A 27,882-nucleotide genomic window follows, 5' to 3' on the forward strand; every position below is an offset into this window, starting at 1 on the left:
AGCAAGCAACTTGTACTGATTGGTTTTACAGTAGTTTCACAGTTACAGTTTTACAATAGTTAGCCACACCTGGGCACAGGCATTCTCACGCTCTTTTTTCAAAGTAGGAACGAAACAACAAGCACGCTCCTTTTTGAAGGTTGTTTGCTCATTTTATACCGATAACGCTGTGAAGGTACAAAAAGGACACAAATCATTGGATTAAAAAAATTGGCTTTTGGACAGCCGTATAAATAAAATTTTATGTAGTAAAAAAACGACTGCTTTGAGACTAATTTCATGCACAATCTTTTCTCCACAATGTTAAATGCGAAAAATAAAATGCAACACTAAGCATGTAAGAACCATATGATGGCGGCTTGATATAAAGGCTTTGTTTTTAAGCTGATTACAATAGTCGGTGAGGCTGGTGACTGATGGTATAATAGAGAAACCCATACACATTGGCCGAGTTGCCATCAAAGTGTCGTAAATTGCTTCTTGTTGCTGTCATTTTTGTAAATTAACCAATATATGCTTTGAAAGTGAAGAGTATTAATTGTTGAACGTCAGCATCTACGACTCTAGAAAGTTGTTAATCCGCTATGGGATCTTTTCAAGTTACAACCGCCATCTTGTTGTGGGTGGCAAGAATTGGCCACGTATTCAGACGTCATTTTGAAAAAAAACCAGTGTCTAATATTCAAACTGCTGTAAAAATAAGAACTATACAACATATTTTTTCATTTATCGCGTATTTATTTATTCAAAGGAATTCATATGCTACTCACTTGAGAGAAATATTTACAATCCGATTCCTAAACTGCCTGTAATTTAAAAAAGAATCAAAGTCAGTCGACAATTTCTATTGTTAAGTGTAAGCAATGGAAAAAATCTTACCACACAACGGTAACTCGGAAAAGGTCTGTTAATCATGTGGCAGGTTTGACCAAAACAAAACTCTTCAATTTGGAATTTTATGAAATTTTCTAATCTTAACAACAAATCATGATGAGCAATTACAGTCGCAGTTAGACACACAGTTTACAATGTAAATTTATACCATACGAATTTTTGAAAAAGCGCCAGAGAAAAATATTTTTTAATTGCTAAAGAGCGTGAACGGTAAAACGAGCATGTTTTTTTTTTTATAGAAGAGCGAAAGAAGTGATGCTCTTTTTTTCATCAATGATTTTTAAAAGAGCGGTTGCTTAGTTCTGTAGTTAGCATTACTAGTAGTGGTTACAAGCTTAAACTTACCCTGACACCAGACTGCTAAAATTGTAGTGTTTTTGTGTGTAGACTTGACTTCCTGTGTGTGTACTTTTTTACGTGTCATGTAGCAGTACAGTACCATTTCTTGTCAGGTTTGTATCAAATAATATGGGATTCCACAAAATAAAGCGGCACACAACATATTAGCACTTAGCAGTGTAGAAGCTTTGATTTTCAAAACAGCTGGTATTCTGCATGTGTATTACAAAGTTAGCTGTCTGGCTTTTACACATTTTTTTTAGAAAACTTCTTAGTTGTTTACAAGACGATTAAAATTTTACTATAACTTCAACAACACGAGTTTATTACTAGTGCAATGCAATCTTTTTAAAAACTTTTTTAAGGTGCTAATTTCTGAATTTACGCTAAACATTGCCATTTAATATACATTATATCTATCACAATGTAAGATGTTTTTCAAACTTCCCAGTTTCCAAAATTTCATAGATTGGTGTTGCTCATGTTACTAATCTTTAACTAAATATTGTGACTTTGCATTTTTGAAAGCAGACAAAACAGTTATTATGAAGTTTATAATTTGTTTCATTGTGACATTTTTGTCTGTTTTTAATGGAGGCACATCCGAATTTGATCCAAATGCTGTTTCACATACAACCAAAGCAGAACTACTTTCTATGATTGAGGAAGAGAAAGAAGTCTTGGTTTATTTTTGTAAGTTCAATATTCTTAAGAGGTTTAACAAAGAATAGTAAACAAAATTTTATGACATGCCACAAATTGGTTAAGTGTTATATTACTATTTGCTTGTTGGCAAAACAGTCTGCCAATTTGCTAGCAATGAGCAGAACCAGTGAACTTTTGATTTTGTTTTATTTCCTGCTTCTTATAGGTTTTTGCTGAAGTGCTCTATTTTGTATAAATTAGTGTGCATTTTCGTTATTAATGTTTATTGGTAATCAGTTGACAGCATTCACATTAGTGACATAGGAGATGATAAAGCCAGTAACTACGCATGTAAAAGCAAGGAAAAAACCCTGGTCCAATCTCAATACACATTAATATTAATGAAAATGATAAGATAGCATGTTTCAATAACACACATAAATAAGCCTATAATTGCGAGATAATGAGAACGATAATACCTGTTGATGATATAATGACTTGCCACATGACCAACCATTTGGCAAGTGCTTATGGTCAGAACTATGTTTTACAAAGCATTGTAAGTTCCTATTTTTTACAATCATTGCATAGTTTTGTTTACAAATGGATTACTCAAATTTTATTTTGGGAGGAATTCTATTGAGACAAATTTATATAAAACAGGTAATTGCCTAGCCTACCACTAAATACAGGATATTTTATATTTCCTAAAGTATTTTGAAAATGTGTAGCCCTTCTGTGCACTGTACAGCGATTCACTTTTAGTGTTATTATCAGATGTTACATTGCCAGCTAACTAATTCAGTCAGTGCCACCTGTCCATGCAGACTAAATGTAATTAAATGATTTTTTTAGCTGAATGAATGGTTTCCATGCTTTCCATGTCCCACTACAACATATTTTTATGATTTCACATCCAAAAAGTATTTTTGAACCTTCACAACGCATTACCGATAATGTTACAAATATCTAAAAACTGCTTTTACGGTCTATAACTGTAAAGAAACTCATTTTGTTAAAACTACTTCGTGCTACATTTGCCAGATACAAATTTTGAAGATTGCCTTCAATGCAAAGAAAAAATGCCACAATTTCATGAAACTGCTGTCTACCTGGAGAAGTTAGAAGAAGGAAAGGTTTCAGGAAATTTTCTGTTGTATTCTTTTGCATATGCATCTTTTTGCTGTGGTCAAATTCAAAAACATATTCTTGTTTACCCTGCAGTCTTGCTTAAGTTGTATTATTTTAATGATTAAGTTTTATTAAAATTTTATTATGCAAAAATTAAATTTGTTAAGTTTTATTTTTCTTCAGGTGAAGAGCTACAAATTGGCAATTAAGTTTCCAGAATATGGTGTAAACTCATTTCCACAACTTATTTTTTTTCATGGAAAAATACCATTTCGGTATGATAAACCAGGTAATCCTGCAATCTGCAAATGTATACTGTAGATCAGGAGTGTCCAAATTATGGCCCACGGGCCGAGCACATTTTTCTTATTGGCCCGCGTCCATCGTAAAGCTCACACGTACCTTTGTACCAAAGAAAAGTTAAATACAAAGTAAACGTTTGAAGTTTAAGTCTAACAAACTCTATTTTAATAAGGCTTATATGAAGCTGTTCAACTTCAAACTATTCAGGTGCAAATTATTTTTCCCAGCATTTAGTGGTAATTATTAACTTGCATTCGTTGAATGTAAGCTTACCTAAGTTACAGTACGTTATTGGGCAGATGTTCTGTAGTTATGTAAAAATTATATGTATCACAAGAACTACACAATACTGTAATTTCTTATGGTCCCACCTGCCATGAAACACTGTAGTGCCTGTACACATTAGTTAACTGTTAAATACTGTCATGTGTTACATCAAATATAACAGAACCAAAGGAACATTTCGAATGCAAGTACATAAAGCAAAAATATTCATTGTTATATAAGTTTTAATTAAAATATACTGAGAACCAGAATGACTGACAAGAATTTATGTGACGTCTTTCGTATCGCATCACTGCTCCCACGAAGAACATTGAAATATTGCCATCCTTTATCCGTCCATTTTGCTACAAAATCATTTGATTAATTCTTCTATGGCTTTTTGTTTTATATAGCGCTGGGCAGCGTACATTTTGCGTTTGTGGTACATGTTAGAGTTGTAGGGCAAGCGAGTCACTACATTTGTGTGATTTTTATTGCTTTGGATGATATTTATCTCAGCCTAATAATTAAAATTTTCAGTTAGAAAATGTTTATCGGTATTTATTGCGTTGTAAGCAAACCAGCGATCTTCACACATAGTGACTGGCCCGGACACTGGTTAACTAGCACATGGCCCTCAGTGAAAAAAGTTTGGACAACTCTGCTGTAGATACATGTTGTATGCTTTGTTTGTCTTTATTCTAAAGCGAAACGCAAATACAAAAACAAGTTGGTCTTAAATCAAATAGTAGTTGTCAGTCAGTATACTAAAGAAGGGATTTTTACTAATATGCAGTGGTTAAGCAGTTATTGCCATAAATAAGAGGCAAAAAACGCAAAGTCATTGTTAATTTTGACAGAGATAGTGGAACTTATTATGTCACTAAATGAAAAAATGTGCATGATTCAGATGTTTATATCAAGTAGGAATGGAATATTTTTTGTGACCACAAGTAATAGTTACAATTGTCGCGAACTTAAGTGCATAGCAGGAATATTTTGCATTAAATAAGCCTGAGTTAGCTTACCTTTAGTGTACTTGTACTGGTGAATGACAATCCTTGATTTTTGGTGCAAGTCTAATCCGTTACCTGCAAGTGCCTCAAAGACAAGAATGCTTGACCAGTACATGTACTGTCTTCAGTGACATTTCTAAGCTGAAAATAACCATTACCTGCTACTACCTATAGAGACATGTTACTTAGCTTACCACTACTAGTACTACCATACCTAATTCAAACCCCAGTCATCAAGTATGTTGTTTTTACATTGTGACACCATAATAGCTGCCATCATCATCATCTTCCATTCGCCTGGTGTTCAGGCCTGGTCTTCATCCCGAAACAAATTCAGGGTCAACCAGTTGTCTGCAGCGACGCCTCCACTTTCCCCTGTCGATGGCATCCTCGATCTTCAAACCTCTCCTTCTCATATCATCCTTCACCGTCTCTTCCCATGTTTTCTTTGGTCTTCCCCTTTTCACCTTTCCTTCAATCATCTTATGTTGTACTCTTCTTATTAAGCTCTCCTCATTCATTCATAATAGCTGCCATCTTGGTCTTAAATTTGTAGGTCAATTCTGTTTATAATTGCTTAACCGCTACACATTATTAAAAATCCATTTTCTAGTATACTTACGCTGGCAACTTTGGATTATGACCAACTTATTTTTTGTACTTGCCCCTCACTTTAAATATTTAAATATGACATTACAACAGTGTAGCATTTGCAGTATTATTTTGAAATCTTGGAAATTCTATATGATAAGAATGATAGATGGTACAGTAGTGACAAAACATGAAATTGTCACTCTTGACTTGTCTTGACTAATTATTATTTGATTGTTAATTCAAATAAGGGCATTGTTTGTTTATAATTAAAACCCTTGTGGCATAGGAAGAAGGTTGGAATTGATAAATAGTATTTATTCACTAGGCGTAAGAGTTTATTCACATTAGCAAAACCTATCCAGGTGAAGATTACGAATGAACTGCGGTTCTTGGTTTATTAACCTAACACTAGTAGTACTGTACTAAGGTGACAAACAAACTTTAATGTGACAGTTAATTTTTTGTTTTTTGGTTTATTTGAACTACTTCTTCATTAACGTTTTACTGTGCTTTCGTCTGCCACAGTCTGATAAACTTTGTTTGCTTGACCTTTCGAAAGCTTGTTTAATTTGTAACCAATGGTATACTATATATAGTTGGAATCTTACCCTAAATTAAACATGAAACCTGATTTAAACTGGGCAATGATTCCTCAACACTATAGTCCTGTCATCCTGTGTATATGTTCTGTTGGTTGCATTTTAACTAGGTCTTCTGCAGTTAGCCACAACTATACTTTGCCTTAAACCAAGCTTTTTGCTTGTTATTTTGCTCGAAGAAAATTAACACTAATACCATTGTAACCAATTGAAGGAAACTTATTTTCATTTGCTTACTTCAACGACTTACACTTACTACATTTGCTCCCCTTTTTTTACAGATCATGTGTTCAATACAGTTTGGTCTGCAAATGTAATCTGAGTGACTTACATTAGTGGCCAGTGGTAAAATTAAATTGGACCACCCTGTTCTGAATTATGTTGGTTTCTTTTAAAGATGAATTTACGCCTGACAACATTTTGGATTGGGTTGAAGAAGCTAAACAAACACCTCTTCCAGAGCTTAGTGACGAGACCTTTGAACATCTCACACAGGCATCAACTGGAGCAACAACGGGGGACTGGTTGATAATGTTGTAAGTTAGATAAGCTGACATTACTGCTGTATGATTGTCCATAAGGACATACAGATTCTGGTGGTCATGTAATGTATTAACATTGTTATGCTCATAGCACCAGGAAGTATATTATGTTTTGATGCTGGAAATTTTTCATTCTCTCATTTTCACCTTTAGTGCCAATGGGCAACGGCCAGAGTGCATGAAGCCAAATTTACCTGATCTTGCAACAACTGCTGCGAGATTGAGAAGACGAAAAAATGTAGCAATTGTTAACACTAGTGTATGCCCCGTCATTGGAAAAAGATTTGAAATACATCCCCAAAATCACTGTGTAAAACTACTATTGTAAGTTGATTTTTATTTTAAATACAAGGTGTGTTTAAAAAGTATAGTATCTTTGAGTGTAAAATCCACAATATTATGAATCAACTTTATTATATATCCTTCAAAAAACTCTCCTTGGCAGTTAGCACACGTCTCCTTGCCATTCTACCATTGCTAGTAACATCCTTGAAATGCCTTCTATGGTATCCTATGAAGATCCATTGTTGCTTTTCTCATAAATTTCTTTTGTTACTCAAATTGCGTTCATTTCAGCAGTGTTTGCAACTTGGGAAAAACCATAAGTCAGACAGTGCCCAAGTTGGGGGAAGAAAATCCTGACAAGAAAGTTTGGATTAAGTGGTATGGGCAGAAGAATTGTTGTGAACTTGTCTTTCCTTCACCGCTTATACGTCTGAATACTTGTGACACACATGCAGTTTCACAAAGCCGACGTAGAATTTCCGAGTGATATTTATTGATTGTCGGCTTGACATTGCGTATTCCAGATAAGCAAAATCACTTATAAGAAATCACTCCCGGGTTACAGAATCTTCATATTGTTGAGAGCAGGATCAATTATATCCACCAAGTAATCAAGTTAATTTAAATGTATTTATTTGATTGGCAATCAGCCTTTTTAGACTTTTGTGACGAATAAATCGAGTAATTACGTCAAAACCCGGGAATTATTCAATTAAATAATCGATTTTATAGGATTTTGGTCAATTAAGTCAAATAAACCGTTTGACTATCACCCAGTTATGGGCAGAAATGTTGTAATATTCTTTGCAATAAAACAAAGATTCGACAAGAGCACACTACACATTTTCCCGACATCTGATAGAAAATGACGCCCCCTGCTAGTTAAAAAATATCCATACATGCGCTGAAAAGGTGTCATCTCCGACCGAAATATTTTGCCCGCACAAAATTACTTGTAATCAGTCAGATAAGTTTTGAACACACCTTATATTGTTTTGAATTTTTGTGTGCATTAATATTGAAATAGCTTAGCACATCTTTTTGTTAGCATAAAAAAGACAGAAGTTCCAATGAAGCATGCAAGGGGTAATTTGTTAACATACAGGTACATAGATTGTTCTTTCTGCTAATGGTGAATTGAAGGCTATGGACAATAATTTAATTGTCCATATTTTAGATTCAGATAAAGAAAAATTGTAAACCATATAGACAGAATGACTGACATACATACGTATTAATTTACCGTTTAGTGCAAGCTGACCTAACACTTCATTCATTATTTTTGTATAAAAACAATTTTGTTGGAATACAGCATATTTATATTAGCGTATTTTTAGTTGTAGTTAGCTGACATACACATAGTAATAGCTGTGTAATTAGACCAACTGAAAATGAACAAGTTATTTAACAATTTCTTTGTTTTCAGATAGATATGGTTAAGGTTTATAAATATGGACAAACCAATGAAATTTGGAAGTAGTGTGTATTGCCATACTCAAGGCTTTCAGAGCCAGGATTGAGCATAGTGATAGATATATAGTGATAAGATCTCACAATTATCAAGTTTATATTTTTATAAAATGAACTGTTTGTTTGGAATTTCCATTTCCACTACTTCTAAATACAGGGGAAGCTGGTTAACTCAAAGTTGAAGGGTCTGGTCAAATTAATTCCAAACATCTTAAGTTTCTGGTTACCTAGAATTGACAGCAAATAACCGTGAAAATTGGGCTGGGTTATAATAAATGCATTTTAGTAGTCAATCATAGTGTAACAAGAGGGTTTCTTTTAGATTATTTTTGATTTAAAAATAAAAAATTCATCTAAAAGTTTGTTATGGTTTAATTTAAGTTTAATTATGGAATTAAACGTAGCACCGGTAATCTCCAACTGTTGTTACCATTTAGGTATGTTACCCAAGATCTTGCCAGGTCAGCCCACCACGTTATTGTAATAAACTGGTGAAGAACCTAACCAAACCTGTCTAAGATCACCTTACATTTAAGTGTGAATGCTTTTATCTCAGTGTGGTTGCTTTAATTGTCCGGGTTGCACTTTTTACTTTTGCATGTATCTTTATTATATAACCTTTTAACCACATGGTTGTGAGATCCTTGGCTTGTGTTCTTAAATGTTATACACTGGTATCCATGTGAGATTTTTATGGTGAAAAGTCATTAAATGGTAGCAATATTGATTTGAACATTTTGATCGTCAATTAGCTGAAATCTTTGAGAGCTTTGAGTTGTTCGTAGTTATTTACATGTAATGTAATAAGGAATTTGCCAGGACAGGTAAAGTTGTTTTGAGTTATTCAAAATTTTGAATTGACTTAAGTCGAGTTAATGAGCTTCCACTGTATTTGTTTTGCTTGTAATGATAGAAATATCAAGGCATGCAATTATATCTGCTTCAGAAATGTTGCTCTGAAAGGCTAGGCTAAATACCATGTATGATACATTAGTTTTGCTACTTTAAACATTTGTTAAATGATAAGGATTTTAGTTGATTGAATAACATTACCATTTGCAGTTTCCATCGCACAGAAATGTACCACTATGATAAAACTGATCGTTCTTCAGCAGCATTATTAAAGTATGTGTTGCAAGATTATTCAAAGGATGAAGTACTAAAAATTCCACCACCTCTTGATCACAAGTAAGTTGTGTGTTTTATCAGTATGCTATAACATACTCTAATATTGAAATGTTTGCAATGCAGCTAAAGTTTGCTCCCATGTAATTGGTTTATGTGAAATGTTCAACTTTAATATACTAGTTAAAAGAGTCTCATTGTTTTTGTCACTAAGCAAGAGTTTATCTAATATAGATCTTGCATATGTTTACATACAATCGACACTAAATACTTACATTTCATACATTTTTTATGTTCACATTGGCAATACATTCCAATTATGTTAAATTCTTTTAATTTAAGTTTGAATGTGTGTACCAGCGTTTCAAATAATTTAACTCGGGTTTTAATCACTCATTTCTGAACTTTTAACTGAAATGTGAATATGTATAGTTATAGTTGAAAAAAGCATGTTTAAAACATAAAGAATTGGATCAACGACATAGAAAAATGCAGTATTGTAGTTATATAGAATGGATTATTTATAATACATTTTGAAGCAGAAGCAGTTGCAATAGTTTTACAAAAGCACCAATGGGTTTTGTAGCATTTTTTAAATTTTTTAGAAATGCTGAGCTTGAAAGTATGATCGCTGCCTTGAAAGCGCATTTCTTGGAACATGCCAACATCAGTCAGCTGACGTTTTTTAGTGGTGTTGGATTTGGCTTGCTTGGTGTGTTTGCTGCATTGCTTTTCATCTTACGCAGATATCGAAAAAAGAAACTCTTATAGAGTACACATACATACAAATCCTGCAAACTTTGTAGTGATTTTAGCTATAAGAAAATAAGATTTTGAAAATATTTCCTGTGCTATTCGATATTTAAGCAAAAAATTTGTTGTAGTTATTCTGCTTATTATTCAATTGTTTAAGGTTTTTTTTTCTTTTAACGCAAATCAAAGTTAGCTGCCAGTTAAAATTATATACAGTATTCTTTAGTAGAACATAAAACTGCCACAGTTATTTGCAAATTTTTGTGAAATTTCCATTGGTACTTTCTGCAGATTAACATTATGTTTGACTTTTGGTGATATTTCTGCTTTTGTTTACGGAAGCTTGCATATATATCAGCAAAATTTGTTCATTCTAAACACAATTTATTTGGAGACCGTGTGGGACTCCATTGTAGCAGAAACTGTTTTGAGTGTAAAACTATTCCTAAAGTGCAATACAGCATGGTGCAAACTGTTTAAACACTGAGTCTTAAAAAATAATCTTAGGCAAACCCTACCGTAATTAGGAATACCTACAGTTTCAGCAGTCAGCAAATCACTTTGTTCACAGGCCTGTCTCGTTCTGGTCAGGTGGGCCTTTAATCAAGCTCAATTGCTTTAAATCATGAATTACTACATGTTACAAAATTCGACAAGAATACAAAAGAAAACAAATAAAGTGTGGTGATTGTAAATATACTGTAGCAACGATGATAATTACCGCAACTAAGACAGGCAAATGTGCTGAAAGAAGGCCTTGGAAACAGAAACGTGCATTACAATAGTAAAATTTGAGAAAGATATAATTTTAACATTAGCACAGCTACCAAACCCACATAGGCTACAAATAAATACACAATTTGGACATATTAAATTGTATTGTTTTCGTCATTGTCTGTGGAGGAACGAAAAATAAAATTCTAGCCATTATAGTGTAATAAAATAGCAATTCCACCAGCAAACAATGAGCGGTAAAAAACAACAACAATACACTAATTAATTAAGATTAGTGCATCTGAATGGTGAAAAGAAACCCATCCCAAAGATCGGAATCCTGTTTCTGTGGCTGAGGTGAGGGCATGATAGCAGGGCCCTCTGGTGCACTAAACTTATTGATTATCACAACATTGCACAATACATTTCATTAATAAGACATTAGGAATTCCCACGCCTCAACTATCCTACAGAAATTGATGATGTGTTATGTTACAATAACCAAACTAAAAAAACTTTACACACACTGAGCCGATGCGAAGTAGCAAATTTGTTTGAAAATGAAGATGACCATGGAAGCAAAATAATGAAACCAGACCATTGATCTCAGAATTACCTTGAAGTACCCTTACTGACCATGATTTATAGATGATTATTTGGATTCTGTCATGGTAGTTCACATAGGTGAAGTCTTGGTAACCTTGAAACAATAAATAGTTGGAAGGAAAGGATTCTAAATAAATATTAACACCATTACTATATTATTTAAGTTTGCAACAAAAACGTATGAACGATATTGTGTCGGAAACTTAATAACACTATCACTTTTCATGTAAATGGTGTTTAACAAAACCCATAAATTTAGTGTGTTCCTTAGTTTGTTTTATTGAGAAAGGTAATAAATTCCATAATTTAGCTATTCAAGGATTTTTGGATTATGTTATTTCTACAAAAAGGCAGAAAGAGATTGTTTTTACACCAATAACCATAAACGCAGCAAACAATATAACGCAGGTGCGTGAGGTAGTAAGTGATTATGTCATGGACTCGTATAGGGCAATAACCATATTTGGGCCACAGATACACACTCAAAGCAAGGTGCAATCAAAAACTCTTAACTATTAATAGAAAGTAAGTAAGACACTCAGCACGTTGTTAAAGACATGTTGTGTGGAAAAGACGACAAATTTTTTTTAAGTCGCCGATTAAAATCGAAGTATTATAGTATAGTACGAGTCGTGCGAGCATGAATTTCTTTGTGGTCATATTACGTTTCTGATATCTATGTGGCTTTACTCGTTTTAGGGGTTTTACCCTTTTAATAAATTTTACCTATAAAAACCACAAAATAACATGTTTCTTATGCCGATTACAATAGTTCTCTCAGTGTCTATCTCCGTGCATACCTTTTATTCTCAGGTTTCAGAGAACGCTGAAGCTTTTTCTTTGTTATAGCTTTTATCCACAAGCAGAAGTGTTGCAGAGTCTATATATAACAGGGGCGTTCAATAAGTTCGTAGCCCAACCATTAATCATAATGTAAAGCGTGGCAGCAGTACGCACGAGATTCATCAACATGCACGCCAAATATTTTACTCATCACGCTGATTTGTAAAAATAAACAAAATAAAAACTTGTTTTTTGAATGAAAGTTTATAATAAATGAAATGAGGCATCAGTTACCGCCAAAACTTGTGTTTTTGCATGCAAGATTTCTCATTGAAAACTGGAGTACTTTCCGGTTGGGCAATGAAAGAGTTAAATAAAATAAATTTTTCTGCATAAGGTTACTCTTTATTTCTCTATGTAACTTCCATTCAAAGCGACACATTTCTCAAATTTCTTTTTCAGGACTTCTTAACTCTTTTAAAAAGTCCGCTAGGAAATCCTCCACAACTCCTTTTAGGGTATATTTCACTTCCTCGACATCTTTAAGTTTGCTAGCTCCGAGTTGTTTTTTCAAAGGAGAGAACAGATGATGAGGCATTCTAAAATATTGTGACCGTGATCTTTGGATGATTCCATTGACGTGAATAAACTTTGCCTTCAGGATCAAAGTGAGGGACCTAATTTTTATCTTGAGTAGCAAGTCTGTCAATAAAGTGCTTTGGAACTGCTTCACAGAGCATAGGGTCTCTTGTGAAACCTGCTTGTCTTTATGCTTAAAAGTGTACAAACGAGGAACCTATGTTTCAGAATCCTTGAACATGTTGAGTCCATCAAGTAACATATATTCAACTGACCCAACAGACGTGCTCATTTCAAGCAATATTGCAATTCATGTGTGCCTGTCTTTCTTGACAAATTTCTCAACATCTTTTACATTTTTCTTTGTCACTAAAATGGATGGGCTTCCTGCATGGATCTTCATCAATGCTCTCTCGACTAGCTTTGAAAAGAGCTATCCTTTCTTGACTGCGTGCGAAAGAGCAATGCCTCCTTATGTTGGCACCAGCTCCTCATGAATTTGCTTCAGCTTTAACAGCACACTGCTGAACAGAAGACAGTTTTTTTATTATCAAGCGACAATAATTTAATTTAATTAATTTGATAATATTTGTCGAATATATTCAGGTTAGTGTTCATAGTGGCACATCCCTAGTGGATTGGAATACATGAAATATCCATCAAACACAATTTAAGTTGATATCTACACCTTCATGGTTGGGCTATGAATTTATTGTACACCCTCTGTATACTATATAGCCATACTCCAAAGACTGACATAGTCGTACTCAAAACTGTTTTTTATTTGCTTCAGTGGTGTGCTTTAGGTTCTTAATTTGGCACTTAATGACTTGGACAGAACTTCTGCGTACTCAATTTTCAATTGATTTAGAGATTGTGTTAGTCAAACTGCGTATTGGAAATAAATTGGTTCCATTTTTTGAAAATAAAAAAACAAGATTCGCTACTCCCCTAGTTACGATATTTATTTTAGATTGTATTTAATTGATTTTTTTTGCAACTAGGTAATATACTTAATTAAACTGTTGGTTTTCATACTGTGTGTTATGGAGAGAACAATCAATATACAAGACATTCATTCATCAATCAAGCAAGCATATCATAGGATCAAACCATATGTGTATCATACACCATTAGTTCATTCACTGCCGTTTTCAAACAATACAAAAGTTAATGTTTATTTGAAACTTGAGTCGGAACAAAAAACTGGCTCCTTTAAGGTGAGAGGATCATTCAATAAACTTCTTGGGGAGACTTCGGATCTCAAGCATGAGTATGTCACTGCTTCTACAGGAAATCATGGTATGGCGTGTGCTTTAGCATTATCAACTCTTGGGAAGAAGGGTGTGGTCTTTGTTCCGATCACTGTAAATCCAGCCAAAGAAAGTTCATTGCGAGAATATGGAATTGAATTGCGAAAGTATGGTGACGACTGCGTTAAAACAGAAAGAGAAGCCAGACAGTATGCCGTCGCAAATGGAATGGCATACATTTCACCATATGCAGATATGCAAATCATTTATGGGCAAGGCACTATTGCAGAAGAGTTAGCACAAGATTTATCACACATAGATGCAGTGTTTGTTACTGTGGGAGGCGGTGGGCTAATATCAGGCATAGGGTCATATTTCAAAGTATTTAGCAAAGAAACAGAGATTGTGGGATGTTTGCCAGAGAATTCACCTGTGATGATGGAATCTGTAAAAAGTGGCCAGATTATTGAAATGGTATCCCTCGAAACATTGTCAGATGCATCTGCTGGAGGTATAGAACAAGGTTCACCAACGGTTCCTATTTGTCAAGTAGTGGTGGACCGATGGGTGACAGTTTCAGAGGAAGAGATTGCAAATGCCATGCTGCTTGTGCTTGAAAAGCATCATAAGGTTGTAGAAGGAGCAGCAGGAGTTGCATTAGCTTCTTTTTTAAAATGTACTAAGGAATATGAAGGAAAAAATGTTGTGATTGTTCTATGCGGCTCCAATCTGTCTATGGATAATTTAAAGTTTGTTATTAGTAAATCTAAATGACTTTTTGCTTTGTTGTTAGTAATTGTTTCACTGTTCAACATACCATTCACGATGTTTTTAGATTGGTCATTAATTCTGAAATATATTCTCATTGCTCATATCAAATATCTATGCATCAATCAATCTTGTCAAAATTAGAGATGTACCGATGCCAATATTAAACATTGAAAAACCGATATACCGGCCACTATATCTTTTGGTTCTTTTTTGCCGATGCATCGACCAATGTTTTGTATAACCTTTCACTTTTATCTGAAACTACTTTTTCGCCTTTTATTAGATCTCTTTAACGAAGAATGTTTACTCACAGTATCAAAAAAAAATTTCTAAATGAAACAGGTATACTTTATATACTGATGTATAAGACTTTATATACTGGCTACTAATGCAACGACATAAATAATGAATAGAAGTTGAATGTCAGCCAAAAGCATCTCAATTATTGGTACATCAAAGCTTATGATTTTCAACAACATGTCAACAGACTTGAACAATTACTTCGTGTGTAAAATTCTTTAATTTTGTTGTTTTAAGATGATCCCGTGTGATCTGTTTATCACAAGAACAGAATTTGACCGACAAGATCTAAATTTCTATTCCACATATTTGGTCGGGCGTATAAACGTAAAACACCGGTAAGAATCAGCATCGGTACATCTCTAGTCAAATGTATTTTTTGTTTAGTTTTTTATGTTCTAAGACTAGGTTATATGCTGTAATACAAAATGGTTAGATCCTAATTTGTATCGTTTTAATTTATTTTTCTGCTTGACAAGTTTTCCAATTTAACTAGATTTGTTCCATGTTCGACATACGCACATGATATCTCTGTAAAATGCAATATTGTCATGGCATCTTACCCAGCTTTAATTTTTTCTAGGAGGATATTTGACTTCTTTAAAGCTCCAAAACAGTAGTTTCAATAAGAAACATACCAAGTCATTGATTATGTTTCAGTTTGAAAAAGCTTTTGGAACAAAATTATTTGAATCTCGAGTACTATTTAAGTTTACAGTTGTTTGAGATTTTAGTGAGATGTTTTTAAAAAGAGTCAGAAGCAACTTATTTTCTGCCAGCAATGATATTTACATTATAACTATTTAATATTTAAAAGTGAGAAACAGTTGAAAATGAAGTTCATATATCTCTAATTGAAATGTTCTTTATCTGCTGTGCTCAAATAATACATTATTTGTTGGTTCACCACTGCATTCGCCCAATTTATGTATGTTCTAATCTCTAACAAAGTTTGTAATAGAGTGTGTTGTGTGTTTAAGCAATGCAATTATATACCAGTTCACAATTGTATAAATGTTATAAAATTCTTTATTACTAATTACCACACAAACGGCCTTGCTCTGATAATAACGTGGCAACCTATTTCTTGTGGAATGAACATTTAAAAAACGTTTTGATTTTCATTTATATTCAGTTGGAAGTTTAATTAAATTGCTTATTTTTAGGACATTGCAGCATGTAACATCTTGTGTTCTCAAAAAGGCTGTAGTTTAAAGCATGGCTGCTTTAAAGCCTTTAAGTCTTTGTTTTCTTGCTATATATATATATATTTGAATCTATTTGGTATTATAATATCTCGGATCTATTATCACAGATGATAGTAGAAGCAAAAAGGAGATCAAAACAAGCATTGCTCAGTCAAAAAGAGCCTTTCAAGACATTGCATATATACTTCAAAACAATAACTTGCAATTTACAACCAGGAAACGAGTGTTGTCACACTACAGTATATTCTTCTTATCCTAGAATATGGATGTAAAACATGGATGCTAATCAAGGCAACAAGAATCTATCTAAATGCAGTTGATATGTAATTACTTCGCAAAATACAGAGAATCTCCCAGATGAGCCATAGTACTAGCTCAAACCGGTCAACTTTGAACTCTACCGAACAATATCATGAGACAACAAACAAGCTTCTTTGGCCACATCATGAGAAAAGGAAAACTAGAACGCACAGTGTTCTGCAGAAAGATTTTATAGGGAAAACGTGCACACATAAAACATCTTTTTATTTTTATTAACAATCTAAAGAAATATCTTCGCTCTAGGGTTGTACTATCCGGATATCGGTTTAACAATGAAACGAAGCAATTTTAGCTATCTGATTTTCGGAAAAAATTTTGTCAGTTAAACAGATAACAAATGCGTAAGGCTATTTGTGCATTTTTCCCTTTTTATGCCTTTTTAGCAAATTTTGAACTCCTCTGTTTTCTGAAACAGAAAAGTCTACCAGTAAAAAAGTGGTGTTTGACTCCATGTTGAACTTAATTTACAGCTCTTTGTCCTCTATTAGACTCTACAAGACATTAAATGTTGAAGGAATTTGTTCTATTATGTTACAAACAATACACAAATCGATTGAAATGCGCAAGAAGCATCATGCGCAGAGGACTGGACGGTTTTATAAAGAAACTAGTTTGAGATCGATTGTACACTTCTGAATTCACTAAATGTAAAAAAACTACAAATAAACATTAAGAATTTGTGAAATTTTGGACACATGAGGTTTTTTCATAACAAAACTACGCCATACTTGAACGTTTTTACAATCGACACATTATGTTTCACTAGAAATTAGGATAAAAAGGTTGCTTTGTGCTTACCGCTTGTAATCTGGTTAGCTAGAACAGAAATTTCTGGATATATCCGTTATCCGGATAGTAAATATTATTGATATCCAAACTATCCCTACTTCACTCCGCTACTATACAAATTTTTAATTGACAAATGGAAAAACATGTCCACGACCACGAGGGCCTAAGTCTGGATCAGATATGACACGTGAAAAAGAAGAAGTATTATATTTAGAGTTCTTCATTTGTGATGATATCAGATGCCTTTTCAATTAACCCTATCATTAAAGTTTCAAATTTTATTTGGATAATTTAACTACAGCAGTGGTTAACTGAGCTAACTGAACAATGCAATCTGCTGATGTTGGTGACCCAAGTAAAGCAAACAAAGCTGTAAAGAAATCGGTTAAAAAAGAAAGAAGAAAAGAGAAGATTTCCAATAAAGGAGATTCCAGCAAATCCCAGCAGCAACAGGTTAGGAAATCAAAAAGATCATCTGCATGAGAGTAGGAATTGGAATTAGTATCACTAGACTGCTTCAATGCTTGCGTTTCATTAGAAAACGTTTTATTAATCAGATGTTTTGTTTCAAACTACCTATAACCATTCTCAATGTTTTCTGTTTCATTTTTGTATGGATTTGAAAATCAGCTTTATTTTTGGAATGTATATACATTGTGTTACTTTAATTTCTGTAGAGTGTTCAACAGTTTGATGGAGCTGTGGCTCCTAAGTCTAAAGCAGAATTACGAGCTGAAAGAAGGGCAAAGCAGGTTAAATTATGTAATTTTGTGTGATTTTGTATTATGTGTGTTTCAATTTTTATGGAGTGACAAAACTGTCGAAGTGTTTGTTATATTTGCATGGTACAATTTGTAAAATTGCAAATAGGAAGCAGAGAGGGCCGCAAAAACCTTAAAGAAAGAGGAGCAGGCAAAGAGCAACAAGGCAAAGGGTCCTCAAGTTTCTGCCAATCTTCAGGTTTTGATAGAATTAGGAAACTTTATCGCGTTTGACCTTTAGATAGATAATTAGATAATTACTGAAATGTTAATTTCAACATAATAACTAATAGTGATTCACTTTGCTGGCATTATGCTCTAACTTTAAAACCAGTACGTCTAAGTTTGAATAAATATATTTGGTAACTGCTCTTGTTAAAGTATTGACTAACAAATACTTTCATTCATATCTGTAAGTTTGTGTTATTTACCCATACCACTATCCGTAAAAATGCTTCATCATCATAAAAGTGGATATAATTCCTGCACTTGTGATATGGCTAACATGCAATGCCTTTCATATTGCATCAAATTCATATCCTTTGTTGAACTTATACACCTGCAGCATTTTACCTTGCATAGCAATTTTCAGTTTGAAATTAAAAGTAGTGTTTCTCTGAAAATAATTAAATAATTTTAGCATGTTGCAAAAACTGCAGTTAAAGCTTGTTATAAATTTAAAGTATATGTTTGCTGGAGTTAAGTTAGTAATGTTTACGACAGTGCGTGAAAGTTGGAGCAACTTGTAATTCGAAGCAAAAATAAAATAGCCAAATTATTTTTATACACACATGTAGCAAACCTTTCATATCTGTCACATACATTCTCAATACTGATGATATGCAAGTAAATTTATACTGTGTATTATGAAAACATTTTGGCTAATCTATTCCTGCTTTTCAATGTTTACTAATTATAGTTTCAAAATAATATTTTATGTTTAAATATGTATATTACACAAAGGTTGATGACCCAAAAGTACAAAAGAAAGCTGCCAAAAAGTTAGAAAAGCAACAAGTCCCACAGAGAACTGAAGGCCATAAAAAAGTCACTTTGTTTTCACATCTTCATCAGTATGAAAGGAGTGTGTCAATTACAAAAGACATTGGGTTTGTGAATTTGATCTGTTGAACTAGGTTGCGTCAATTGCTTTTTACGTTGTACCATCAATGTTAAATAACGGAAAACGTGGTTAATTTACCATCAACAGTTTATTAACCGTATAATAAGATAACAGGAGTGGAAATTTAGGAATGCAATGTACAATTGTACAAAATGAAATAAAAAAAGCAGAGTTCAAAATTCAGACTGCATGAATATACTGTTTTCAATTATACATGCATGGTGTAAGGGTGTTCCAAAATTCAGTATACACCTTTATATACTCTCTTAAAAATTACCCAGAAAACTAAGTTTATCCAAATGTTTAACAACAAGAAAGGAGTCATCGAAGTTTTATTTGTGAGGTTTCCCATTAGTTTTTGAATACCTCCACTTGAAATCTCCACTTTTAACGACTTTCAGTCACCTTCTAACGTAGGGCTCATCTATGTTTTGCAACATCTCTTCTACAACCTCGCTGCAGTAACAGAGCTTGTTTCCAAAAATTTGCTATGGATTAAGTAAATATTTGAACGCAATGAACCAGTGTGAAAACCATAAATCTTTCCATATTTGCGTTGGCTGACATCAGAGACCGAAAAACTTCTTTCCAGGCAGAAATTTGCAATGTTGTTTTAATGGCACTTGGTAAACCGTGTAAAAAACTGATACCAAATCACTAGTCAAATTCTTGCGCACTTTAAAACTGATCTGTTTGATTTATATGCCAACAAACCTTCTTCGAAGCCAGCGTTATAAAATGACACTGGTCTAAAGTTTCTACAAACGGTACTTAAAAAAAAGAAGTCTATATTGACTTTTGGGGTGCACTATGTATCATCTGTTTTGGTTGTTCCACCATTGTTGTGAGATCACATTCATGTATCATAATTTTCTCAATATTGTATTACAGTACTGCACTTATATACAGTGGTATGTTTAGATTTGGCTCCACCGGTATTCATCCAGCTATAATTAAACTCGGATTACAATATGCTGAGGGCATAATTACAGGCTCCAATGCAAGGTGTGCAGCTTTGATGAATGCAGTCTGTCATCTTATTGCTGATTACGAAACTCCACCACAGAAAGAGTTGGCCAGACATTTGGAGTCTAAACTTAAACCAGCTATAAGGTACCTAGCAAACACAGATGTTTAGGAGGCATATGGGTCAAAAAATAAGATTTCTCTGATTCTGTTAGAATCTTACATATGGCTTTAAGAAACCTGTTTATACCAATCAGAGGGAACCATGGTTGGTTTTGATTTTTAAACTGGGAATTCCCCTAGCTGCTGGCATGTTTCAAGGTTCCAGTTGATGGGATGTGGAGATATGTGTTTATAATATCAGACAAGCCTAGTTCACATGCAAAATGTCAGGGATCCCCATGCACGATTTTTGAGTAATTGCATTTTTAATAATTTTACAACATAAAGAAAGAAATTGACCCCCTTTTGAAACCCATACGCCTCCTTCAGGGCCATATCACAGCATGTTTTCTGTGTATCACTGTGAGGAACAATTTAAAAAAATCCACGATGGGAATCCCATCAAGGAATATTTTGGGCATTTGATGGAGAATTTGCGTATCAGGCTGTGATTTTTAAACATTGCTGTTTTTCACTTTTTTCAGCTTTTTAAACCAATGCAGACCTCTTTCAGTATCCATGGGAAGCGCTATTAAGTACATGAAAATCAAAATAACTAAAATTCCAAGTGACATGAGTGATGATAAGGTAAATGTTGTTAAACTTACCAAGATAATTTGGAACATTGATATCCATTAGCAAATTATAGCCAGATAAATATTTACCTCCTTGATGATGATACAACTGTTTTTAGGCAAAACAAGAGTTGATTTCCGACCTGCAAGCTTTTGTTCACGTTAACATTACGCTTGCAAAGCAAGCAATATCAAACTCAGCTTGTTCCAAAATTAGTGATGGTGACGTTGTAATGATATATGGCAGGTAAGCGCTTTGTTTTTTACAAAACATAACTCAGTGGAATAGTAAAGTGACAACATAATGTTTTTCAAAAATTGTAATATTCATCATCATTCCAGTTCTTCATTAATCATCCATGTACTCAATGCTGCATTCAAAACCGGACGAAACTTCCGAGTAGTTGTTGTGGATGGTCGTCCAAAATTATCTGGTATAAGGGCTTTGCGACACTTGTGCCGGGCTGGCATAAAATGCTCTTATGTACTTATATCTGCCGTTTCCTACATCATGCCAGAGGTAAGCTCTATTGTAATTTATGAGATGCCAGGTATGATGGAAGAATTTTCATCAGGTAATCTGCAATATAACTCAGGTAACCAAGGTATTTCTTGGTGCACACGGCCTTCTCTCCAACGGTTATGTAATGGGTTCCGTTGGTACTTCGCTAGTTTCGATGGCAGCGAAAGCTCGAGGTGTGCCTGTTATCGTCTGCTGTGAAGCTTATAAGTTTTGCGAACGGGTGCAAACCGACTCTTTTGTGAACAATGAAATAGGTAAGTTAACATTTCCGTTTCCCTGTTTTTCGATCATTTCAGCTTCACTGTTTGTGTAGGTGACCCGCGTGACTTGCTTGCGACCGATGGTTCATCTAGCGGCCCATTAATAAAAGAAGATGCGTATAAAAATCTAGATTCATTAAAGGTGATATTCTTGTTATAGGCTGCTACTTTCTTCGGGAATTATACATTTTAGTGCATTACATTTTTTAATTATACATTTTATAGGCAACAAATTAATTGCTATCTTTCCTTGTAAGAGTAACTTAACCAGACATGATAATAACTAATCAAATCTCTTTGCAGCCTTGTTGATAGTAGATTAGTGGTCGATTTGAATAATCGTTTTTTAAAAATTTAGGTTCTTTATTTGACATACGACGTTACGCCACCGCAGTACATGGCCATGGTTGTCACTGAACTCGGAATGCTTCCTTGCACCTCAGTCCCTGTTGTTCTTCGGGTGCGAAGTTTCGATACGTGACAGTGGCTTGTTATTCTCTTTGAAATTTGCTTTGTTTTACTGTACACGGTGTTTAAAAATTTTGTGAACTGGGCCTGCTGGAAATGTAGTATGGAAACGAGTTGGTCGTATGATTATATTAGTCGAAAGAAAGCGGACAACAATTTCCGCTAATAATTGTGAAGGCGCATACGTGGCGAAAACTTGGTTGTTAGGTCGTGTATAGCGTTTAATACAAATCAACAACCAAAATTGTCATGCATTGAGTAACATTGTCGCTACATTCGCGTACCATATCCAGTATCAAGAAAATGTAGGCTACTTTAGATGTAAAATTGAACGCATTTTTTACAGTACATTTTCTTTCAGCAGTAAAAGTTCAATACGGTTCAGTACTACAATTAAAACTTCTTATAAGTTAACTCAAGCACATTTGGTGTCGGATTGTGGCATTAAGGTATACCCATCACGCCTACGAGCCCGCTGTCGCCCGTGAAACTCCTTATAAGCCCCAATAACATACCTAAAACAATTTCCTAAACTGCCACAATAAAGTAAAATGAAAATCACGATGAGAATTAAAAAAAATGAAAATATCCACATCGGGCTTAAACTCGAGTATTCCACCATCTTGTTAATTTCTTTTTGCAGCGTCAGAGCATCTTCTTCATTTACAACCTGGTTATCATCGGACGTGTTTTTGATTTCTTCATCTGAAATGGTTTTAATTGAAGCAACATGTAACGTTTGTTAACCAACATGATATTTCATGATCATTTTTCTTGTTTCTGGATACAAAAATGAAATCCATATGCGGTTACCTTTATCCTCACCATAATTGGCCCCATCGGAATCATATATGGATTGCTCGTCATTGTCGTTAGGAAAGAATTTTTCGGATTCATTTTCAACCGTAAGCTCTTACAACAAATGTTTTATAAAACGTTTATATGGAAAAATGACATAATGAAACAGGCCCACTGTAAAATACACATTACTGTCTACTCGGAACTCGCAATACAGCCCTGATAATAACGTGGATGATGGATCTTTAGGTAGGATTAAAATCACAGTTAAAAAACTAGCAATTTTTAGACTGGAGCGTATTTCAATTTTGCAACTATCATTTTACAGGCTAGGCGAACATGCTCATATTATATTGACTATGTGATTGGCCAAGGTTTGTAGGCTAGTTGCAAGATAAGGTAGAAAGCAATGCCTATAATACGAAGGGATTTTCTGTAAATTGTGCTTTTCAACCCATGTCGACATGCAGCATTATAGACTCTTTCTTATGTAGTTTTACTTTCATTTTCGTTTTGGTCATTGCCAAAAATGCTACCTAGTCCCCACCAAGTCTTGCATTAAATTGCTTATCATCTGAGGCAACAGAGTCTTAATATAACGCATTTAATCAATAAAAGATGTTTGCACCAAATGATTATTGCACCCAGGTCTGTTTACTGAAGTTCTAAAATCGCAATATTTTGACCGGTATATTTTTTGATAGGTTTACTATTCTCGTTTTGTACGAGGGAAAAAACAAAACCGGTAGCATGGTGGTTAGCGAATGGGCCCGTATGGTGGAGCTTTTAGGTTTGGGGTTCGCATCCTGTTTATTTTAGACTTTTTATTTAAAATTATGTTGAGGTATTTGCCGTCTTAAGTCATGAGCGGTGAGAGTTTGAGTCGGAGCGAATTAGTTTTAAACAATTTTAAAGTTTGGAAAAAATAGTACGTTATATCATTTTCAGTTGAAAATTATTATTTAATTCAACAGACCTTTTCCGATTTACGGCCGCCATCTTGTTTATGGTGACAAGATTTTTTCAATCGCCTGTACTTAATAATGGAAATTGTTGAACCACTTTGATGTTTTTTTAAATTGCAAGAGCTTTGAACATCGGATTGTAAAGATTTTTCTGAAGTGGGTAGCATATGAATTATCTTTACACAATAAAGAAAAAAATTCGAAGTATGTTGCCTAATATTTATGATAATGTTAATATTTATGATATTAGACAACAATATTTTAATACTAAGCCTGGCTTAGTAGTTATCACGAGAAGTGAGAGGTTTGGTCAGAGGAGATTAGTTTTAGGTTAACTTAAAGTTTGGAAAATTTAGTATGTCATTTTAGGTTGAAAATTTGCTTACATTTCATTTCACAGACTAACCTATAACTTCCATTTACCGTATTCGTATTTTCCTACTTCGGTAAATGGCGGCCGGTAAGATAAGCGTCAACTTCATCGGTCGCCAGTTACCGAAGTAGGAAAATATCAATTGTGTAAACTGTTAACTGTTTACTAAATTAGCTTTTTCCAAATTTGGTAACCGACAGCAAGTGAAATAGATGCTGCCTTTATTTTATTTTCGACAATAATTAAGCAGAGTTACCTTCGTCGTCTGTTGCAATATCTTCGTAACTCTTTGTTTCATTTTCTTCAATCTTATCATCGGTTAGAAACACCAACTCATTGTTTTTATATTCATAATCGTCACCTTCTCCATCTGAGGCAGTAGAGTTTTAATATAAGACATTTAATTAATAAACCATGTTATCACAAAAAAGTATAACCAGGTGTCTCACATTTCTCTTTCCGATCACTATTTAGTTCATTTAGATAATGATTGAGCTAATTTACCTTCGCCGTTTGTTGCAATACTATCGTAACCCTTTGTTTCATTGTTTTCAATCTTTTCATCGGTTAGAAACACCAACTCATTGTTGTTATATTCATAATCACCACCTTCTTCAGTTCCTAGAAAAACAGTTTATGAGATATACTATAAATTGTATACAATATTCAAACTTTTAATAATTTTGTGATTTAAATTATAGCTTAGTACCCATATTCTATTGGTAAGCAAACCTCTAGTTTAAATATTTTGTTAACTTTAAAAGCATGAATTAGCATAATGGATATCATCACGTCAAGTAAAGTTTTAAAAACATTAATCTAAAGTTAGATGTTTAGCGTATTCTAAATCAAAAAGTTTTAATTTATTTTGGTGTTATACAAATAATGTTTGCTGATCAAATGCAATATAGCTTATGTAAATACAACAAGGTTTTGACCTTCGTTATTATTATAATCATTTGATCTGTTATTTGGTTCACCACCGTCTTGATTGAGTAGAAAATCGTTTGAATAATAATCGTTCGAAGTGTCCTCTGGAATAAATCAGTATCTTATAAAGCAAATTTTTTTACCGATTCTAAAAATTGACGTGAAAACACTGGTGAAGGAAGTAAAGTTTATAGTTGCTAGTTCAAAATAATAGCTGTTAATAGATCAAATCTATTTGCTGATAGCTTGGTTTTAATAGACCTGTATATACACAGAAATGCCTGATGAGCGGTTACATCAACAAGTATCGCGCAAAGAAAGCTTCCAGGCTTAAATTATTTTGAAAAAGCATGGCCTATACAATAGGCTTACCAATATTATTTGATGCATTAAATTGGTCGTAGCTTTGAGTTGCTGATTCACTTGTAGGGCTGTTGATGTTGTTTGTTAAATCTGAGATCAAGTCATTGTTCTCGGTGCTTTCGTAAGACGTGTCCTCCGGATTGTATTTAGACTCTAAAATAATAAACTTTCATCCTGTTTTAGGCTTTTACAGAGGTCTCAGCACACAGAAGTTGCATTTATACAGGAAACAAAATTTTTCTTCCAAATATAAAACAAAGCGGACAACAGTAGGTTATTTTATGTTTTTGTAGGCCTGCTTCTAACGCAGTGGTTCTTACGGCAAAAAAGCTTTTCATTGCTTTTCCTATTCCATAACTGTATAACCTTAGGCTATAAGTAGCCTACTTAACTTCCCATATATCAAGAGGGAAATTTTATTCCGTAGCAAACCTTTCACATGTTACAAATATGCTGGCGCAAAATTTCGACCTGATAAAAGAACAACAGTATATGTGTATGTGGTCATCCCACATTCTGAAATATTAAATAATGTTAATAGTAACCTATACACAAAGTGGAAACAACATACCTTGTGGATTGGCAGTGGTTTCACTGTAGCTTTGGACGGTTGCTCGTTCGTTTACTTCGTCTTCAATGTCGTTACCGTCATCATTTTCGTAATTATCATATGCTATGTATTATTTATCATATTTTATCATATCCCTTCATCATATGCTATGCATTATTAGGTTATTGGACAACGCAATCAAAAACTCAGTAAATTGAATAGCAGTCACAATAACCATTCACTCAGGCAACTGAAATATAAACTCAAATAACTGCTGCCTTAATAATTAATCTGCCATATGCTTGTTTGAATTTTCAATTTTTTCCGTTACTATTTTCTGTTTATTACTTAATTGTTAACTAATTTGATTAATAGGTTATTGGCAGACGAATATAGCCTATATAATTTATATTATTCAACACCTGTTTCGTTGGCTGTCTCATAATAGCTTTCAGTTGTTTCAGTACTATTTTCTTGGCTTTCATCAATAATAGTATCAATTCCATCATCTTCAAAACTGGAAATCTTATTCTGGAGATCTTCTATTAATATAGTATCAAAAAAAACACTTTAATAATAACCTGTGCAGTGTTTAGCAACAACGGTTATGCCTATGGTATAGGCCTATGCTAGTACGGTATCATTAACTTTAACCTCGAATTGCGAAAGGTGGTTAAACAGGGGATGATTTCTCTTCCCTCAAACCCCAGTTCAAGCTAGCCGTTGTGTAAGTTCGGTTTGATATACGTATTTTTCATTTGTCTTTTTGATGATTTATATTGTCTAACTTGTATTATAATTAAGAACTGTTCATCAGGGCCACTGAAGTTGAACACGATTAAACATCCTTAATGACTCGTCTAAAGGCATTACGAAGGTAGAGCGCGGTTGGGTATCAAACACAAGCAATTTATAGGCTACGTTTCTATTACTATCACCGCGGTTGGTTTAATACCAGAATTCTCTTCCTCTTGCTTATCTGGTTCACTTCCTTGTTCGTAGTTAAAAGCTGGATTTTCATCCGATTGATAAGAGTCTTCAGTAACACCTAAAAACATTAAACTTATGCATAATTGTCACTTAATGTAGGCCTATTACTTATGCTAAAAGTTAATGGTGATGTAAAATAACATATAGCCTATGCTTCTACCGTCGTTTGTGACAAAGTACCTTCTAAACTTTCTTGAGTCCTGTTATCATCCGGGTTAAAATCATTTGGTATTAAGTTCGGCTCATTTGTATTTTCTACTAAATTTTCGTCCACTTCAGGTTCCCGGTGTTTCGTAGTTTGGTATGATTCATAAGACTTTGCTTCAATTGTTGTATTTGGAGGAAATGTAAGTGAAGGATCTTCGTTCCCTATATCTTCGTTTATCTGATCATCGAGGACAGCATTGTAGGGAAAGCAGGTTGATAAAGGAAGCACAAAACAACACACGCCCAGCAAATAAGCATACAATTCTATGCGATACATTTTCAGATGTATTTCATCCTAAAAATAAGCAACATAGCTAAGCCTGATATATTAGCCTATATAGGTCTATGTTAAATTAACTCTCTTAGCAGGCTGAGTAGCAAACATTAAATTCGTTAATCTGTTGAGTATTTTCATTTTTATGGCCAACACAACAATAGGAATTTCTGAGCAACAACAAAATTTTCGAAGTGCTTTTTTTCTCTGCCTCTATTTCACCAGAAAAGTCGTACTTTCGACGATATTTTTACAGTTAGTTGTTAACCTAACTTGAATGTTATAACATAGCAACTTAAACCTAACCTAA

The 27,882-nt window shown here is 33.9% G+C and overlaps 4 protein-coding genes across 7 annotated transcripts; 3 read left to right on the forward strand and 1 right to left on the reverse strand.

Annotated features, from left to right (window-relative positions):
* Positions 1-1,713: 1,713 nt before the first annotated feature.
* Positions 1,714-10,441, forward strand: LOC143464681 (thioredoxin domain-containing protein-like). The gene is made up of 7 exons (XM_076962612.1): positions 1,714-1,926; positions 2,923-3,014; positions 3,193-3,298; positions 6,183-6,321; positions 6,481-6,651; positions 9,145-9,270; positions 9,813-10,441. Exons 1-7 carry the CDS (start codon positions 1,779-1,781, stop codon positions 9,976-9,978), a joined length of 948 nt encoding a protein of 315 aa, XP_076818727.1. The 5' UTR covers positions 1,714-1,778; the 3' UTR covers positions 9,979-10,441.
* A 3,179-nt stretch (positions 10,442-13,620) lies between these two features.
* LOC143447363 (L-threonine dehydratase catabolic TdcB-like) lies at positions 13,621-16,094 on the forward strand. The gene has a single exon (XM_076947431.1). The coding sequence runs from the start codon at positions 13,689-13,691 to the stop codon at positions 14,667-14,669; it is 981 nt and encodes a 326-aa protein (XP_076803546.1). The 5' UTR covers positions 13,621-13,688; the 3' UTR covers positions 14,670-16,094.
* A 140-nt stretch (positions 16,095-16,234) lies between these two features.
* On the forward strand, positions 16,235-22,370 carry LOC143447356 (translation initiation factor eIF2B subunit delta-like). Its single transcript, XM_076947419.1, has 11 exons — positions 16,235-17,737; positions 17,962-18,036; positions 18,155-18,244; positions 19,009-19,154; positions 20,090-20,281; positions 20,782-20,884; positions 20,991-21,118; positions 21,214-21,391; positions 21,468-21,648; positions 21,708-21,796; positions 22,013-22,370. The coding sequence occupies exons 1-11, from the start codon at positions 17,612-17,614 to the stop codon at positions 22,133-22,135; spliced, it is 1,431 nt and encodes a 476-aa protein (XP_076803534.1). The 5' UTR covers positions 16,235-17,611; the 3' UTR covers positions 22,136-22,370.
* LOC143447330 (uncharacterized) lies at positions 22,237-27,612 on the reverse strand. Of its 4 annotated transcripts, none has more exons than XM_076947392.1 (10): positions 27,272-27,612; positions 27,057-27,149; positions 26,524-26,643; positions 26,123-26,224; positions 25,561-25,704; positions 25,197-25,292; positions 24,763-24,870; positions 24,515-24,628; positions 22,936-23,034; positions 22,237-22,827 (listed from the first exon to the last, which is right to left on the reverse strand). In XM_076947392.1, the coding sequence occupies exons 1-10, from the start codon at positions 27,573-27,575 to the stop codon at positions 22,538-22,540; spliced, it is 1,470 nt and encodes a 489-aa protein (XP_076803507.1). In that variant the 5' UTR covers positions 27,576-27,612; the 3' UTR covers positions 22,237-22,537. The 4 variants fall into 4 exon arrangements, with proteins under 4 accessions (XP_076803507.1, XP_076803515.1, XP_076803498.1 ...); XM_076947400.1 differs by having other exon boundaries at positions 22,948-23,034; positions 24,763-24,879; XM_076947383.1 differs by having other exon boundaries at positions 24,763-24,879.
* Between the last annotated feature and the right edge of the window lie 270 nt (positions 27,613-27,882).

The sequence above is a fragment of the Clavelina lepadiformis genome, chromosome 1 (assembly GCF_947623445.1).
Source record: "Clavelina lepadiformis chromosome 1, kaClaLepa1.1, whole genome shotgun sequence".
NCBI classification, from domain to species: Eukaryota; Metazoa; Chordata; class Ascidiacea; order Aplousobranchia; family Clavelinidae; genus Clavelina; species Clavelina lepadiformis.

Bases quoted from the DNA above. Each gene is read 5' to 3' on its own strand.
- LOC143447363 (XM_076947431.1), top strand. From the start codon at position 13,689: ATGGAGAGAACAATCAATATACAAGACATTCATTCATCAATCAAGCAA.
- LOC143447356 (XM_076947419.1), top strand. From the start codon at position 17,612: ATGCAATCTGCTGATGTTGGTGACCCAAGTAAAGCAAACAAAGCTGTA. The intron at 18,245-19,008 runs GTTTTGATAGAA...TATTACACAAAG, and splicing joins AAGTTTCTGCCAATCTTCAG to GTTGATGACCCAAAAGTACA. The intron at 20,282-20,781 runs GTACCTAGCAAA...CACTTTTTTCAG, and splicing joins AAACTTAAACCAGCTATAAG to CTTTTTAAACCAATGCAGAC.
- LOC143464681 (XM_076962612.1), top strand. From the start codon at position 1,779: ATGAAGTTTATAATTTGTTTCATTGTGACATTTTTGTCTGTTTTTAAT. The intron at 6,322-6,480 runs GTAAGTTAGATA...TTTCACCTTTAG, and splicing joins GGGGACTGGTTGATAATGTT to TGCCAATGGGCAACGGCCAG. The intron at 6,652-9,144 runs GTAAGTTGATTT...TACCATTTGCAG, and splicing joins CACTGTGTAAAACTACTATT to TTTCCATCGCACAGAAATGT.
- LOC143447330 (XM_076947383.1), bottom strand. From the start codon at position 27,575: ATGTATCGCATAGAATTGTATGCTTATTTGCTGGGCGTGTGTTGTTTT. The intron at 25,705-26,122 runs GTATGTTGTTTC...TTATTATTTTAG, and splicing joins AACCACTGCCAATCCACAAG to AGTCTAAATACAATCCGGAG. The intron at 22,828-22,935 runs GTAACCGCATAT...AAACCATTTCAG, and splicing joins CAATTATGGTGAGGATAAAG to ATGAAGAAATCAAAAACACG.